This window comes from Pongo pygmaeus, chromosome 5 (assembly GCF_028885625.2).
Source record: "Pongo pygmaeus isolate AG05252 chromosome 5, NHGRI_mPonPyg2-v2.0_pri, whole genome shotgun sequence".
Lineage (NCBI taxonomy): Eukaryota > Metazoa > Chordata > Mammalia > Primates > Hominidae > Pongo > Pongo pygmaeus.
This window is the reverse complement of record NC_072378.2, coordinates 83,106,539-83,124,571: the sequence shown is the minus strand read 5'-3', so window position 1 is coordinate 83,124,571 and position 18,033 is coordinate 83,106,539. Positions and strand designations below refer to the sequence as shown.

General features: G+C 37.0%; 1 protein-coding gene across 16 annotated transcripts in view; it reads left to right on the top strand.

Annotated features, from left to right (window-relative positions):
- Positions 1 to 18,033, top strand: part of SNAP91 (synaptosome associated protein 91) — a 158,816-nt gene that overhangs the window by 107,912 nt on the left and 32,871 nt on the right. For 14 of the 16 annotated variants that reach the window (XM_054491957.2, XM_054491967.2, XM_054491966.2 and 11 more), the window contains 7 exons: positions 54 to 221; positions 6,867 to 6,974; positions 7,604 to 7,870; positions 8,089 to 8,166; positions 8,331 to 8,402; positions 8,810 to 8,893; positions 10,054 to 10,137. In XM_054491957.2, the coding sequence (XP_054347932.1) occupies positions 54 to 221; positions 6,867 to 6,974; positions 7,604 to 7,870; positions 8,089 to 8,166; positions 8,331 to 8,402; positions 8,810 to 8,893; positions 10,054 to 10,137 (861 nt within the window). Of the gene's footprint in view, positions 1 to 53; positions 222 to 4,159; positions 6,325 to 6,866; positions 6,975 to 7,603; positions 7,871 to 8,088; positions 8,167 to 8,330; positions 8,403 to 8,809; positions 8,894 to 10,053; positions 10,138 to 18,033 lie in introns of those variants that run through there. The other 2 variants (XM_054491970.2, XM_054491971.2) reach the window with 2 other exon arrangements.

The window sequence follows — 18,033 nt, the reverse complement described above, 5'->3', positions numbered from 1 at the left end:
TTGTCCTTTGCTTTTCTTCTCTCCGTTTGCTCTCTGTCTCTGGTGAAATATAGATTCTTTGGCTGCACTTTCCTCTGTTCCCTCTGAAGCACAGATTTCAGATCCATTTGCACCAGAACCTACCCTTCCTACTACAACTGCTGAAATTGCAACTGCCTCAGCTTCTGCCTCCACTACTACAACTGTTACTGCTGTCACTGCTGAAGTGGATCTCTTTGGAGGTTAGTTAGTCTTGCTGCTACTTTCATTTTCCTTTCAGGATTGCTAAAATTACTTGGGAGTTAAGGTCTTTAAAATTTTTTCCGTTATGTAACAGCACGTCAGAGTGTTTAAGTACTTTTTCAATGTTGATTCATGTATATTTTATCTTCACTAAATTCATCAACTTTCTCTTCACTTAATTTTAGTAATTTTATAGCAGAGATTGCAATGCATCAGGCCCATTTGATTTTCAGGTTTTTTAACATTAGAATTCATGTTGCTGCCTTCAGAACTCCTGCCTTTATGTTCCTGCTCTCCAGTGTCTGTATAAAAGTGGTACCAGAGCTCTCTGTCACCTTTAGGTTTATTTAGGTTTTTTGGCCAGATTAGAACTAGCCCAGAAAATATTTGGGGAATGTAGGAGGAGCAACACTGGCCTAAGTTATTTCTTAATATTTAGGGCAAAAAATAATCTAAGAGTAATTCAGGTTGGGAGGCCTCCAAAGAGAGTTTAGGGATGTGTCTGTTTTTACAGCTTTAAGTTTGTTCTGTCCAAATAAAAACTTGGATCATCTTTGGTTTTGGAACTCTGAGAAAACATCTGAAGCAGCACTTGAAAGGCTGATTGAAAACAGATTTAAGTCAGTCTTTGAAATGATTGTCTAAAAATATGCTTTCCATGGAAATGTAAATTCTGACCCACTAAAACATCTTGGACTCTGCCCGTATAATATACCTGGACCTGATGAGCCATGTAAAGCCTGTTCATTCATATATGTATCCCCATCTGTGTGGTACCAATGTCCACACCTAAAGAAGTTCTCATATCAAACACATACGTCAAGTGATGTTATAGTCATTATAGTTTTGTGTATCTTCATTACCATATAGCATCTTTCCCAGGACATTTTGAGAATATGGTAAAGAAATTGGAGGAAGAAAATGGTGAAAGCAAGAGAGATTTGGCAGGCTTTGGTGTAATCAATATATACCCCTGGAAACATACATTTAACACACTGTCACCTACGACTCTGCTACATGCCATGCTCCAGTCTCTAAGGTTGGCCAACGTCATCCAAGACAAGGAGCACTCTGCTAGACACAGCATTGTTGCCACTGCTACAAAAAAGACATTTCCTGCTGCCTTGCTGTCCATTCCTATGGAACAGGAGAAACCTGTGTGTAAAAGAGTAGGAGAGAAAGGATTGCAGACCCTTGAATAAAGAGTCACCCATGGTCTGGCGCAGTGGCTCACATCTGTAATACTAGTACTTTGGGAGGCCAAGATGGGAGAATTGCTTGAGCTCAGGAGTTTGAGACCAGCTTGGGCAATACAGTGAGACCCTGTCTCTACAAAATAATTAAAAGCTAGCCAGTTGTGGTGGCAAGCACCTGTAGTCCAAGCTACTTGGGAGACTGAGGCAGGAGGATTGCTTGAGCCCAGGAGGTGGAGGTTACAGTGAGCCTGATCATGCCACTGCATTTTATCCTGGGTGACAGAGCAAGGCCCTGTCTCAAAAATAAAATTAAATTAAAACGAGTCACCCACTATAGAGGGTTAGGTTTTCATTTATGCCCCTGTATCCTTTGAAACAAAAAATTTAAATTTTAGCTTACATTTGTAAAATCAACTTCCTCTTCCTTCCACAAATCTAAATCAGGTGGTAAATAGAGTTTGTCAAAGTTGTTTAGGCCTGACTAAAGGTAAGCCTCTTGACCTCCTTTGGCCTCAGTTCTCCCATCTATACAATTGGAAACTTGGTCTAGAAGATCTCTAAGGTCCTTCTAGCTTGAAAGTTCCATAATAATAATAGGTAATACACTTAATAAATGTTTTAATGTATAATCTATCTTTCCCCCACCCTCTGTTATTGATGTAGTTATGGGTAGTTTCTCATAGGCTTGTATTAACAGAAAAAAAGTAAGGAAAATATGGACAGGATGTATAATAATTTTGTGCTGAAACATTTCTACACCTTAGCTGTTTAGATTTTTTGTTTTCAGTCCACTTATAAGGAGTTGATTACCTCAAAGAAATCAATCAACTCTATCTTACTTCCTGCACAGCCCTCTAGAATAATAAACACTAAGATATTTATTTGAAATATTCTTTGTGCCATTATGCTGTTTTTGTTTGTCATTTATTTCTGTTTTGACTATATTCATCAAGTAGAAAAATCTGTACGTTTAGAAAATTTTCATGATGGCATTCTTTGTAGCTTTAAGTATAAGCTTAAAGGATGAGTACTGCAGAGAATCATGTAACTTAATGTCAAAGAATGAGACTGTTCTTGTGATTTTGTCAATATCCTTTCCAGTCATCTGGCTGAGAAATGAGTATACAATGACAATTACATCTGAAAATCACATCATAATTATTTTATTGATCTGTATAGTTCTATAAATTGTCTCCTGGCTTCTGATAGCTATAAAATTTGCATCCTTTATGTTCAGGAGTCTGTATATGTCATTATCTGTTTTGTGATTTTCAGTGATTTTCTGTAATTTCTTTCATGCCTTCATTGGTTTTTAAGAAATTATTCAGAGATTTAATTTTTAATAAAAACCTAAGCTAAAATCTCTTTGGCCATTTCGTGTGGCCATTTTTTTAATATTTTGTCTCTCTACAATGGGCAGAAAACCAGTTATGTTTTGTTTAACACAGCATAACTTTACAACTTTAAAACATGCCTTTTTGAGGTCCTATGTAATATGTACAGCAACTAAGTAGATTTCTTTAGAAATAAAGCTTAATGGATTTTAATTTCAGAAGGATGGCTATTTAATTTCATCCCTATCAAATATTAAAACTTAATGTATTTTAGTACTATATTTAAATTACAAATTTTAAAAATAATAAATTTTTGTGATTTTCAACAGAAGTATTCTGATTGACACACAAGTAATGTTTTAGTCCTTTCAATGTAGGTAGTTTATGTAAGTCATTAAAAAATTTTTGTCAGATACATTTATTAAATGCTTCATTTTTTAAAGTGAACTTTTAAGAAATGAGATCTTTTTATGATCATGCAGAGCAGGATTGCAAGGCGGTGTTATGCCTTTAAAATTTAGTAAAATTTATAAATATTGACAAAAATAAAAGACAAAATCCTTAAAAATAACCTATTTTTATATTGATGCAAATTTTACTGACAATAGAACATTGATTTGAACAACACAGGGTTTTTCTAAATACTAGAATGCTAAATTGATGCTAATTCCTCGGCACACCAACAAGGATACCCTTTCAATCAAATGTGTCAATTTGTGAGTAAACCTTCATGAGGTTAGTAGTCTGCAAACATTAAACCAAGTGGCTGGAAAACCAAAGAACTTACCTCACAAGCCTGATCACATTGGGTACATGTTGGTCAAAAAACTAAGTTAACCAACCTTCCTTAAAACCAATAATTAAACACTTTCAACTAGATTTCATGTAAGAGCCTTATAACCTGGGACCTTTGGGGACAAAGAGGAACCAGAATGTGACATTTGGGCTGTTGAGAACAATTGGAACCTTTGTGCTGAATGTGTGATTTAAGATGGCTTATGTGGCCAAAGTAGATGGGGAGAATAGGTCAGGCTGGGGGAAACAACAGCTCTTAGATTTGAGAGAGGTAGTCATATGATAAAAAGTTTGAGAGGAAAATTCTTAGACTGCTAGAAGGGGAAAAAAGACTAGTCTGCAGCAGTCAGCTCAGTTTATGGGTTAAGGCCTAGACTGAGTCCATAATTGAAGAACAGCAGGAGCATGCATTTCTAGGAAATAGAGCTGGTTGAAAAACTGACAGAATGTAGAAATTAACTGCAAATGGGTAACATGAAAAGGAGAACTGAACTGGAAATAGCTTTAGTTTGCAATACTGGAAAGATAATGCTGCTATTTATAATGAAAAAAACTAGATATTTTAAAAAGTTTTGTTTATTTTTTAACAAATTCAAATTTTATCTCTCACAGTTCTGGTGGCTGACTGAGCTCAGCTGGGCAGTTCTCACTCAAGGTCTCTTTTGTGGCTGCAGTCAGACAGTGATTGGGCCTGGTACCATCTGGACACTCATTCATGTCTCCTTCGGGGCTAGGAAGATTCAAACAGCTGGGGGTGGGAGCAGCTGCAGCTCCTACCTTTAAGAAAATTTCTGACAGGTGTAGATGAGTTAAGTTGATAATATTTAGTTTCCAGTAACAAGAGAAGCATTAAAAGGAGATATCTTGCTGACAAAGGGATTTTTTGAAACCCTCTTCTAAGGATGTAGCTATAACAATATGGGCTTTATTTCCTTACACATAAGTGATAACCTAAAGGGGTCAGCCCATAAATATCTATTTGATCCCTGGAACTAATGTAACTGATGTTTATTCAATAATAAAGAAGGGAGTAATATAATAGAATGAGGCATATTTCATAAAAAATGCAGTACAGTGGCTAAACACATAAAGCTCAGACAGCTCTGAGCCAAATCCTAACTCTGCCATTTTCTTGCTGTGTAACTTTAGTCAAGTCATCAGACCTTTTTATAAAAATAATTTTTAATTGAAAAAGTATATATATATATATATATATCTCATGTACAACATGATGTTTTGAAGTATGTATACATTGTGGAATGGCTAAGTTGAGCTAATCAACATATATGCATTACCTCACTTATTGTTTGTGATGAGAACACACACACTTTAAGCTTTGGTTGTGTTATCTACAGAATGGAGACAGTAGAACCTAAATCACAAGACTGTTACAGATAAATTTAATAATGGCAATATATATGACTGCTATGTGTTTCTACTCTTTGCAATATTGTTGGCCTCAGTTCCAAATTTTTTAGGAACGAAAAAAAAGAAAACAACTGACCTGACTCATGGCAAAATATTTACAGCCCTCCCAACATCTTTTCATACTTCTCTTATATTCTTCTGCCCTGCTTGTAGAGGGTGTGTTGCTCTAAGTCCTCAAGTATAGTATCCTTAACATGGCATTTAGAAAGTAGGCCTACTCTATCCCTTGATGTATTCTTCATTCTTTGGTTTTATTTATTTGGCCTCTCAGCTGACCTGACACTCAAAACATATATTCCTGGCCGGGCATAGTGCTGTAGGCCTGTAATCCCAGTACCTGAGGAGGCTGAGGCCAGAGGATCACTTGAGACCAGTAGTTCAAAGCTATAGTGAGCTATGATATTGCCACTGCACTCCAGCCTGGGCAACAGAGTAAGACTCTGTCTCTAATAGTGAATAAATTGAACATATATTTCCTCAGTATAACCAAGAGGAACAATCAGATCAGATTAATCCATAAGATATGAATAACTGATGTCCTGTTGTCCCTTCTAGGGATATTTTTGATTTGGTAAAGGGCCTTTTAACCCAAGTAAGTATCTAGTTTAATGTTTGTTATTCCGCGTAAAACTAGAACTCCACATTACCAAAGAGTGTTTCATACTCAGTTTGGGACATGCCAGGTCAAACTGAGAAACAAGTATCTTGACAGTAGCACGTCCTAGAGCCTAATATACTAAGTAAATCACCAAGGAAGAGCATGTACTGTGTAGCACTTCCCAAGTATATATGACAAGTTATTTTCATGACTGAAGGAACAGTGTTCCAGGAAACATGAGTAGATATTGCAGAAGACAGTATTTGGGGATGGGAAGTCTAGCAGGTAAGTGACAGGTTCTAGGTGGGTGCTGGTCTCCACTCTCCAGGGTTTTCTTCTCCTAAGCCTGTCATGCTTATCATGGCTTGATTCCTTCTGTACTTTTGAAACTATAGCATCTCTATGCAAGCTCAAAGACTTCTTACCTTAACTAACATTGTTTGTTGGTAGAAACACACTGGGAGGCATTTGTACACATCAGCCATTTGTAAAATGGGCATTTATAAACTGTGGCTGCTCATATGTTAATGATATTCTATAAATAATAATACAATTTTAGTCTTAAAATGTGAAACTATAGTTTTAATCTGTTGAAAATAGATTATTTTCCAAATAACTAGAAAAATATAATTGCATTATGGTATCATACCCTATTTTTATCTCTTTATGTCTTTAAAATAAGTTATTGGTTATGTTTGAAAATGCTTTTCAAGGATAGTGAAGACTTAACACTTAGGAATGCTTAGTAAACCTTTCATGTTAACACTGTAATTTTGCCTGTACTAGATTATAAAAAATCTTAAAACTAGAATTATTTACATTGCCATTGTATATTTAATTTTATTGGCATTAAAGAAGATATTATGTTTGCTAGAAGCTATGAGACAGGGACATTTTAATAACACAGTGAGTCAGTGTTACCTGGACATGAAAGTTTAATGTCTTAAATTACATAATAAAAATATTTTTTGTTTTAATTTTTACATCCATTAATTTCTAATGATACATAAAACATGCTTCTCAGAGCCCTTATACAATGAGAATCTCATTACCTTTTGGATCCTATTAGGCCTCAGCAGTATCAACACTATATCACTTGCATGTTAACTAACATGAAGGTGTGCAAAGAATAATTGTTTTGTGACCACCAACAGTGCATGGGCCATAAAAATGCATTTTTAAAAATTCATGTTGTATAAGGGAGCCTTCTTCACAATTTAACTTGGTTCTTTTACTATATTTTCTTCTCTTTTTATTCTTTTAATTTCTACTGTTTTAAAAACCGCACCCAAGATGCCTTTGCAGCTTCTCCTGGGGAGGCCCCTGCAGCATCCGAAGGGGCCGCCGCACCAGCTACCCCAACCCCTGTAGCAGCAGCACTTGATGCATGTTCAGGAAATGGTGGGTTTAAAGTCATTAGCCAGTCTGTTATTTTTCTGTCCTAATGTAAAACCCCCGTAGTTAGAAGAGGCCATATGTTTTTCTAATTTTACTTTCTTCTGAGTATAAAGTATCATTCATCGTAACTGAATAAATAATGCCAGCATTTAAAACATTAAGACAATGAAGTACATACTTATCAAAATTGACAATTTCTTAAGATTGACAATTTTTGTCAGTACAAGTATGCTGTCTTAATGTTTTTTTTCTAATGCTATATTGTACTCTTTTGTAACACTGAGTTCAAATATATTGGCATGTTTTAATGAATTTTCAAAGCTACCAGATTGACCAAATTAAGTGAAGATTTGAAGGATAGCAATCTCTGATCCTAGACTTAGGTTAATCTTAGGCACTTTGCAAAGTGCTTTAGTTTGCTAACTTGTGGTACCTACTAAGTTTTCCTTTTTCTTTAGAAAAACATCCTAATCACTAATCCCTGCCAGTAGGATAGTAGTTAAATCCAAGGAGCCTCACACCTAGCTAGTGTGTAAATATCTGTGTAAGGTATCTCTTGCCATAGTTATGATGCTGTCTCTTGTCTCTTTCCTTACTGATACTGTGTGTGTCTCCACTTTCCTTTCCAAAAGACCCCTTTGCCCCGTCTGAAGGTAGTGCAGAGGCTGCACCTGAGCTGGACCTCTTTGCAATGAAGCCACCTGAGACCAGTGTTCCTGTAGTTACCCCTACAGCTAGCACAGCCCCTCCGGTTCCCGCAACTGCTCCTTCTCCTGCTCCTGCCGTTGCAGCTGCTGCTGCTGCTGCCACTACCGCTGCCACCGCCGCTGCCACCACCACTACCACCACCTCTGCTGCCACCGCCACCACTGCTCCTCCTGCTCTAGATATCTTTGGTGGTAATTTTTTGTTATTGTTGTCAACCTCTTTCCGTCTAGTGGATTGAATTCTGGTCCTTGAGATGTACTGCATGAAGACTGTCTAATTAAATGGTTCTCTAGAAACCATTTGCTGCTTAATTCAGAGTTCTTCAAAGTGCTAATTCAGGACTGGGAAGTGATGCTGTGTCAGGCTTATTGTTCAAGTTGAGTAAAGGCATGTGTGTTCTTGGTCTTAGATTTATTTGAGTCCGCTCCTGAAGTTGCTGCAGCGCCTAAGCCAGATACTGCTCCTAGCATAGACCTGTTTGGTACAGGTAAAACCAAAGCAACCCTTTTTTTTCACTTTAGTTTCTTAGATGTTTTCCTGATTAAACTCTTTGTACTCACCTGTGATAATGCATTTGTTAGATTTTTGACTTTGATTTCAGCTTTCTACTACTTACCTCTGCTTGGTTTTGGTTTGTTTCACTTTTGGAAGATGCTTTCTCCTCTCCACCGCAAGGGGCCTCTCCTGTGCCTGAGAGTTCTCTCACTGCTGACCTCTTATCCGGTGAGTTCTTTGCCAAGGTCAGGACTTCAGAGATGTCTCGTGGGAGTAATGCATGGAGAGAAGGATATAACATGTGGGTTTTTCTTTAGTTCTTTTAAATTTAAAATGTACTTGAAAAGAAAAACTCACTCTTGGGACCATCATCAACCGTTGAGGGTTAATATTTCAAATTTAAGGCTCATGAAAATTTTTTTCACACTGAAACCTCTGACCTCAAGGAGCCAATTTTATTTTGTTCTGGAGAGCATGTATTTTAAAATCCGTTTGCTTTTCCTTAACTGTTAAGATTGTCTACAGTCTTTCTGCCTGGAGTGAACCATGAAATCCCAAGATAGCATTTGTCAAGGCTCATAGTTTTCTTTTCCCTTGAGTGACATGCACTTTTTCCTGTCTGTGCTTCACTGCAGTGGATGCATTTGCAGCACCATCTCCTGCAACCACTGCCTCGCCAGCAAAGGTGGATTCTTCAGGTGTCATAGACCTTTTTGGGGGTGCGTATTTCTCCTCCATCAACACTTAAGGAATCTTTTTTTCTTCAGAATAATTTTTAGATCTATTTTATTATATTTCATCATTTTTTCTTTAGGCTATATAAAATTCTGTCTCTTAAAAGTAAACTTAAGTTTTTAAGATCATTTTCATTTCTTCATCATCATCATCTTCATCCTCATCATTTCATCATAACTTTCAGTGCATGACCTAACAAAACAGATAATGTTTCACTTGGTGTTTTCAACTTTTTGTTCTTCATCCTAATGTAGAATTACCTGACTGGAAATTCCTTCAACTGTTCTTCCTTGGTGATCCTGATCTGTTGGCTAAATCAACATCTCTAAGTTCTTAAAAGCCAAATAAACATGACCTATTAATAGATAATTTAGAAATGAAAACAAGCCAGTTAAAACTGAAAGCATAAGTCTAGATGTTGTACATTATTCTGTAGGTTTATTTATAATGTTTTGCTATCCTTACAAAGAGTTAGAAGGATTGGAAAATGTGTTGCTGATTTAAATATATTTCCCTCTTCCTGTATGTGTTATCTGAGGGCAGGAAGATGTACTGAATTAGCTCTTGAGCTTAAATACTATCCTTAGAAAGCTTAACCCACATTGAGTACCTCCTGTACATTGAAGCATCGTGGACATTCCATGATGGGTACATGAGGAATACAAAGATGTTGCAGTGTCTGACATTTAGGGGCTCAAGACTTGTGTCAAATAAACACTAAACCTTGACATGTAGGTACAAATCATATTGCTGCTCCTTGAATTAAGTTTATTAATTTTTTAAACATTTAATAGAATTCTAAATGGAAAAATTCTGTTTTATTACCTTTAGGTAAAAAGTTTAAAACCTTGCTTCCGTTTTGACAGATGACAAGGTTTAGTCCAAAAATTTTATTCTTAGAAAAAAAAAAGAATTCCCTCAATCTTACAAAGAGGTATTACTTGTTAATATTTTAGAACTCTTTTTGAGAGAATAAACCGGTCAGAGCATAATTCAATTCATGTGATCATTTCACACACCCACAAAAGACAAGCTCACTGTACACTGTCATGTCTCTGCATTTCTCTACATAATACTTAAATTACTTACTGTACTTACTTTTTACACTTTCTTACTTTTCCGCTGCACAATGGATAACGGATAGATGCATTTGGAAGTAGTGCTTCTGAACCCCAACCTGCATCTCAGGCTGCTTCTAGTTCATCAGCATCGGCAGACCTACTAGCTGGTAATTAAATTAAAATGGTATTTTGTAGAAGTTAAATTTGGATATATTTTTATAAGTAACAATGATAAAAATTACATAAATTGCAGGGTGCATATTTTCTTTTTCTTTCAAGACATGAAATTGAGGGAGGGGACAAGTATTGAAAAACTGTTGGGTACTATGCTTATTACTTGGGTGACAGGATCAATCATACCCCAAACTTCAGCATCTCATAGTACACCCATGTAACAAATCTGTACTTGCCCCCACAAATCTAAAACAAAATTGAAATTATTTTTAAAAAATGATATTAAAAGACATGAAATTGAAAATTCAGTCATTGTATGATAGAAGTTTGATTATTTCTCAGAGTCTTAAAGTTGCAGCTGTATACAAGCCACCTTTGTGGCTTCTTGGATGCTCCAAATCTGCCTTATTTTCAGCCAACATGTTTCCTTTAGATTATTTAAAAGGTAATGTGCTTATGTAACAATTTTTGTCTTGTAATGTCTATGCCCATCTTTTTTTAAAGGAATTTGTGGGGAAATGTACCATGATGTTGGAAAACAGATTTCGTAATATATGAATCACTCCAGGAGAAACTGTTACAGACTCCTACCATTGGGTCAAAACTGCTATTACATAGACCACTGTTTTTTTTGTTTGTTTGTTTTTGTTTTTTAACAAGCTGATCATCTTTCTGTGTGAAAACTCATGGGGTGATCTCAGTTCAACAGGGTCATAGTGTGAAATAGATTGGTACAGTTTGCCTTGGATTACTGCTTGTGGCCCAAGTAGTATATATAGAATAAAAGGAAACAGTTCAAGGACTCAAAAATAGTAAAAGCCAAGTATTGGTCTTCCTTGGGATCAAGACAAAGTGTGTGCTTAGTGATAGCCTTGACCTAGAAATTATTATTTTCATAAGCAAAGCATTATGAAAGACCAGTTGCAAGACCACAGTAGTAAGTTTAAGTTCAGATTATTAGTCAAACTCACAAGACATTGTTGGCTTACCTTACTCTGATTTTACTTAGATGGGTACATAACAGGAAGCACAACAGTAGTATCACAGAGGACTCAGTCACTCAGATGCAGCTTCTGAGGCCCCTCCACAGTCACCACAAGGGATGAATTTTGGTCCTAAGGTTGACAAGGGGCTGACGAGAGCATGGGTCACATCACCACTGGGAAGCTGCCATCATCTTAAATACCGTGCTAGTGCTAGCCATGTAGACCTTGATAGAGCATGTGAATGGTTCCTTTTTTTAGTGTGGATATAGCCCATAAAATTACAAGTTATACGATAAACAATCCTGGCACCAGGTACAGCAAGCTAAGGAACATTTATTCTTGGATTAGTAGTGAGTAATGGCAGATGCTAAAGGACCCTCATCAGCCTTCAGAGTTGTAGGAAGTTTGAGTTGAGGTCAAATCTTTCCTCAGGAAGCTAAAGCAGGTAGTCGTAGCCCAGCTGTTAACCTTTCCTTCCATCAGTAATTCAGACTGGCTATTTAAGAGTCTTTCCCAGGGGTGATAGTTCTCTAGTGTCTTTCCCATCCTTTCCAGACTACCTTGATCAAACATAACAGTCTTGCATGCTGAAACCACTCATACCAGTGACTACCACTAGGTATTTTCCTCAACACTGAAGAACCAGGGCCCTACCATGATATTGCTGAGAACTTTGGAAGTTGCAGAGATGATAAGAGGCAGTACACTTAACACAAACCACAGCTGGTTACTTGGGGAAATAAACTGCTAGTTTGCCTGGCTTTTATCCAGGCCTAGATATTCTTATATCAGCTTCCAATTGGCTACAGAAACTTTCAAACTCTTACTAAACCAATAAACTTCATACACATTTTGGGGGTTCAGCAATAAGATTTTAACATGCCACAGAAATAGCATAGTTTTAATGGCTATTTGGGGGATCATGACCTTGTTAACTTTAAAATGAGATTAGTGATTACAAACATTTTGCTTTGAAGTTATAATTAAGATTAAAACGGCCCATAAAATCGAATGTTCTGGCCTTTCACAGAAGCCTGTGAATTCTTTCTTTCTCTCCTGGGTATCCCATCCCCTGCCACAGATCTCAAATGGGAATTTGAAGCCTACCAGACAGGAGCCTGGCAGAGCGGTCAGCCACTGTTGACCACCTCCAGTGCTGCACAGCCACATTGTCTACTCCAGGATCCTCCTCCATTGTGGCCTCTCTATGTCCTCCAAGGCTAGAACCTGAGATACTGTGTTTCTCAAAGAGCCCAGGACACTAGAAACTGGAGCTGAAAGGCCAGTCAAAGCCTGTGGGAAAAGGGAGTGTTCCCATCCAATTCCAAGTTAGAGGTCAGTAACAGAGCCAAGAGATTTGACCCTGGGGGATGCAATAAGAATCTAAAAACACATCTAGAACAAGCCTGAAGGGGTTTGTCACCTGCTGCCAGGTGTAACTGCACATACCTGTGCCACAGCTGCACAGCTTGGTATATGGACAGGTCCAGCAGGGGAAGTCTACAAAAAAAGTATGTTAGTTCACTTTACAAAAAATAAAATTATTCAATTGTGTTGTCTATTCTGAAATCTTATTAAAGTGGGGTAGAAAAGAGGAGAAAATCATCAATGAAAGTACCCAATGTCATCTACATAGGTCTCATTTACTGTACACTTTCCATTTCTTCTACTGCATCTTCTTGTGACTCTTTCAGTGATAGGCAAAGTTATATATTGTGTACACTTTCTTATTTCTCTCTTTTCTATTTAAATAAATTAATATTCAATGTAAATCAGTAAAGATGAGTTTAATGTCTCACTTGCTTTCAAAACAATTCTTGTAATTTAATGTATGCATATGTCAGTGCCTGATTTATTTGGCACAGTGTGAACTATTATTTCACCTTATATCCTGATATAAGGGGTTGGACGCCGTGTCTCACAATCATAATCCCATGACTTTGGGAGGCCCAGATGGGCAGATCACTTGAAGTCAGGAGTTCGAGCCAGCCTGGGCAACATGGTGAAACCCTAGTCTCTACTGAAAACAAAAAACAAAAATAAGCTAGCATAAGAAATTTTAACTTACTTTTAATTTCCGTAGGGCTTAATTTTGGGGGCTAATTTTTCATACTTCCCTGTTTTCTTATAGAAAAATATTTCTCACCCTTGTTCAAGTATCAAAGCATAAGGAAGTCATATTCTCACTAAAGAACATCATGGAATATTAATACAATTCTATCCTGTGAACTAGGAGCAACTTTCCTAGCCAAAAACAAAAAAATGAAAAATGAAAAAAATTCTGCTAATAAACACAATATAAAACCACAGTCACATTTATATATGTAACCTAGCTGACAATTGGCTGTTTCTGAGTTTTTGCAATTCTCGTACATATTTATTTAATGTATATTAAGTAGGACAAATATTTGGGGCACTGTGTATAGTAATTTGCAGTGAAGCTTAGCATTTGTATTATAGTTGTTTCTGTGTTTATTTAGGGGAGGGATCAGCTAAGTCCACAGTCTGTTGAAACTAAGAAGATTTTTTAAAAAAATAAATAAATGAGCCTAATCATAGATAACAAGCCCACAAATATGATCAGAAGCAAAGAGAGAGAAGAGAGAAAAAGATTCTCTCAAATTCTGTGATTGCCTTTAGTAATAAAACTGTTTTGAGAAAGAATGAAAAAGAAAAATAATATGCAGACACTGTCATGGGAGGTTTAGACTGTTCAAAGGGAACCTTGGTCACTGGACTAAGGACTCTTATCCCATGCCTAAGATTAGATTTTTTTGAGTGAATACATTTACATGTGAATCATAAAGATAAGGCAATAAATATATGATATAATTAAATATTAAAATGATTTTAGATATTTTAAACTAAACATTAAGAACCATTTTAAAATTGAGGCGAAAGCTTTGTTAAAAATTGGTATCATTTTGAAACTTGAAAACAAAGACTAACTAGATAGTCTCTTGAAAATGAACCTATCTATCATAAAAACTATTCTTCTTCTTTATTCAAATTCAGTTTTAGAACTGTCAGGTAATACCAATTCCAGAATTAAACAGCACTTGAAATATTGCCTTAGTGTCTTCTTCTACCCCTTGAGTAAAAATTTTAAGGTGTTTGGTGCATGCAGTATAGTGAAATGATAAAAAAATTCTGGAGAGGACAACTTCCAAAGAGGCCAGACTAGAAAAATCATTATCAAAATAATGAAGAAAGGAAGGAATAGTGGGGCGGGGGGAAGCAGAGGGGAGAATCCATAACAACAATGAGTAATTCTCTCCAAGCCATTGAGATTACTGGTAGGATACAGATATTATCCATATCTCAGGTAGCATCTGAATGAAAACTTGAAGGTTAAGTTTTTAAATAATAAAAGTAAATATTTCATACAGTGAAGAGTAAAGCTGTCAAACTCTGCTCAAAATATACCAACTGAAAATACAGATGTTTGAAAGCTAGAGGCAGACTACTGGATGACAAAGGTAACAATGGACTTTTAAGGAAGTTAGGTGTGTTGAGGAATATGCCTGACATCTGAGGTTGGCATCTAGCAGGACAACCATGTTTTTCCATCATAGACACAATTTTAGGGTGACTGCACCATAAATCTGTACTAGTATAAGAGAATTTCACATCCTATCTTTAATTGCAAAGACAGGGGACTATATGGTCCAGCCTATGAGGCCCTTTGTAGTTTTGCATTTGTTCTCTTAACCACATTAATTGCTTAAAATGAGCCACGGAAGTCCTTGAACTGAATTTAAAATACAAACATGCCCAGTGTGGCATTAAAAAGTAACAATTTCCTATAAAAGGTAAAAGTCTACAGAGGATCAATTCTATCATCCTGTGTGGGAGTGTCTTTAGCAGTAGTTTTAAAATTGCACTCTTGTGGCCGGGCAGGGTGGCTCATGCCTATATTATCCCAGCACTTTGTGAAGCCGAGGCAGGCAGATCACAAGGTCAGGAGATCGAGACCATCCTGGCCAACATGGTGAAACCCCAACTCTACTAAAAATACAAAAATTAGCTGGGTGTAGTGGCACACACCTGTAATCCCAGCTACTTGGGAGGCTGAGGCAGGAAAATGGCTTGAACCCCGGAGGCAGAGATTGCAGTGAGCCAAGATGGTGCCATTGCACTCCAGCCTGGTGACAGAGCGAGACTCCATCTCAAAAAAAAAAAAAAAAAAAGAAAAGAAAAAAAATTGTACTCCTGCAACTGAAACAATATGATGTGTTAGATAGACTATGTAGACTATGACAGTCAGACTTGATATATCTGAATCAATAGAACTTCATTAAGAGTGTAGGCTACTCCCCTTTAGAACAACACATTCATAAGACTAATCATCTGTGATTAAAAAGCAGTAAGTACATCAACAGATGGTTGAGTACCTGAAAACAGTTGGCTCTTCAATTATAGTGTAGGACAGTTCAAATATGATTACAGGACGCACAAAAGCCTTACTCTGTTTCGAATTCCATTCCATAGAGCACCTTTCTTTTTGTTTTTATTTTTATTTTTTTAAGCAACAAGGTCACCCTTTGTTGCATGGGCTGGAGGGCATTGGTGTGAACGTAGCTCACTGCAGCCTTGAACTGATGAGCTAAAGCAATCCTCCCACTTCAGCCTCCTGAGCAGCTGGGACTGCAGGCACATGCCGTCATGCCCCCTGGCTAATTTATATATATTGATATATATAGATAGATATATAAAAATTAGGTCTCGCTATATTGACCAAGCTGGTCTCAAACTCTTGGCTTCAAGTGATCCTTCTGCCACAGCCTCCCCAAATGCTGAGATTACTGGTATGAACCACCATACCCACCTAAATGTCTTTCTTAATGTAAATTAGAACCACATAGAAAGATTAGTTGTTTAGGTTTTCCTATTAACTCTATTCCAGGGCCCTAAAACTTTTCAGTTAGTTACCAGGAGGAATTCCTCAAACTCTTCATGAATGACTGTAATGTTCCTGTGTAGTTCTTCATTATAGCAATCTTTTTTTGAGATAATCAGTTGGTCATTCTATATCACTTAATAGCTGTTTAATTATTCTAGGCTTGTGAGGGCACTTACTTCATAAGAACTGAGTATAATGGGAAAAAGTCATCCTGCCAGATCTCGACAATTTTATAAGTGTATAGGAAGGTTACCACTGCAGCATTTTTTCTGGATGTGAGAAAGAGGCTGTGTCGTACAGTGGCAAAGAATGCAGACTCTGGAGAATTCCTGTTTGGAATCCTGGATCTGCCATTTGCTTTCATGTGACCTTAGACAAATTATCTAACATCTCTGACCTCAGCTTTCTCATCTTTGAACCTCATGGGGGTTATTATAAGGATTAGATAAGCTAATGTGTGTTTTAGATTGAACCATTTAAAACCGCTGATTTTCTAGGATCAAAACAGTCACATATCAGCCGTTCGTGTCGTTCATAGGGTTCACCCTAAAAAAGGAAACCTAGAACAGTGCCTGGCACTTGGTGAGCCCTGGGCCAATGTTGGCTTACCTTTAATTTTCTTAGAGAAAGCACTATTTTTTTTTTCAGTGAACAGCTTTATTTATTCACCTATAGATGTGATCTTAGCATAAAGTGGAAATAGCACTAAGCAGAGTGTCCTAGGTAAATGCACTCTTTTTCCTCTTTTTACTGAATCTTACCAGTGTGTTAACTTCTCTTTGAGTCATTTCTTCTAGCCATGAAATGACAGGATGGAATCAGATGATCCTGAGGCCCTTTCCAACACTAATATGCTGTGATTCTAAAATAAATTGTCCTTTCCATGGCCAAGTTTTAAGAAGTCAAGAGTCAAGTTTTCTCCACATTCACCTATAGAAAGAGAATCACAACATAGAACAGTTGCCTAAATTTACCAGACAAAATCCTGTAACTTGAGGTACAGGATAATGTTTTTAAAAAATCAACATTAATACAGCCACCAATCTTCCTAAAATCAAAATGGTCACATTCACAAAAATAATTACTTTCAACCTACCTTGGCTGGGCTAAGCTCTTACTGATTTAGAGAACGTCTTCTTCAGTAAAGAAAGTTACGGCCGGGCGCGGTGGCTCAAGCCTGTAATCCCAGCACTTTGGGAGGCCGAGGCGGGCGGATCACGAGGTCAGGAGATCGAGACCACGGTGAAACCCCGTCTCTACTAAAAATACAAAAAATTAGCCGGGTGCGGTGGCGGGCGCCTGTAGTCCCAGCTACTCAGGAGGCTGAGGCAGGAGAATGGCGTGAACCCGGGAGGCGGAGCTTGCAGTGAGCCGAGATTGAGCCACTGCACTCCAGCCTGGGCGACAGAGCGAGACTCCGTCTCAAAAAAAAAAAAAAAAAAAAGAAAGTTACATGATACTTATGCCATTCAAATACTAAAATCACTTAAAGTAGCCATCATGAACTGTAAAGATCATCTAATAAAAAACTTTTTTTCCAAATTAAAATTTTTTCATACACATATGAGGAAAGCCTAAACCCACATCACTGTCAATTTCTAGGAATAACATAACTCAAACAGCATTGCCACGTGCTTTAGAAAATAGTAGATAATTTTAGTGGAAATCATTTTCAAAATTATAAATCAATTCTATGGAACGTAAACTTAAGGATGTTTTTTGAAACATTGTTTTTGCAAGCAGTTTGTGAAGAAGAGACAATGTGGCTGGATTTTAAAGGAATATATACTTAAACTTTATATAGGAATGACTTGTGGTAGTAATAAATTCTTTTATAATAGAACATCATCCAGTGTCTTATTAAGAAATCACTTCCTTCACAGGTTGTATATTTTTGTTCAGCAGCAATGCAGAGTGATCTCTGCTTCTGTTTCTGTTAATTGAGAGAAATGTTTTGCTTCCAGCCGTCAAAGGATAAATACTTAATCTGAGGTTGGATT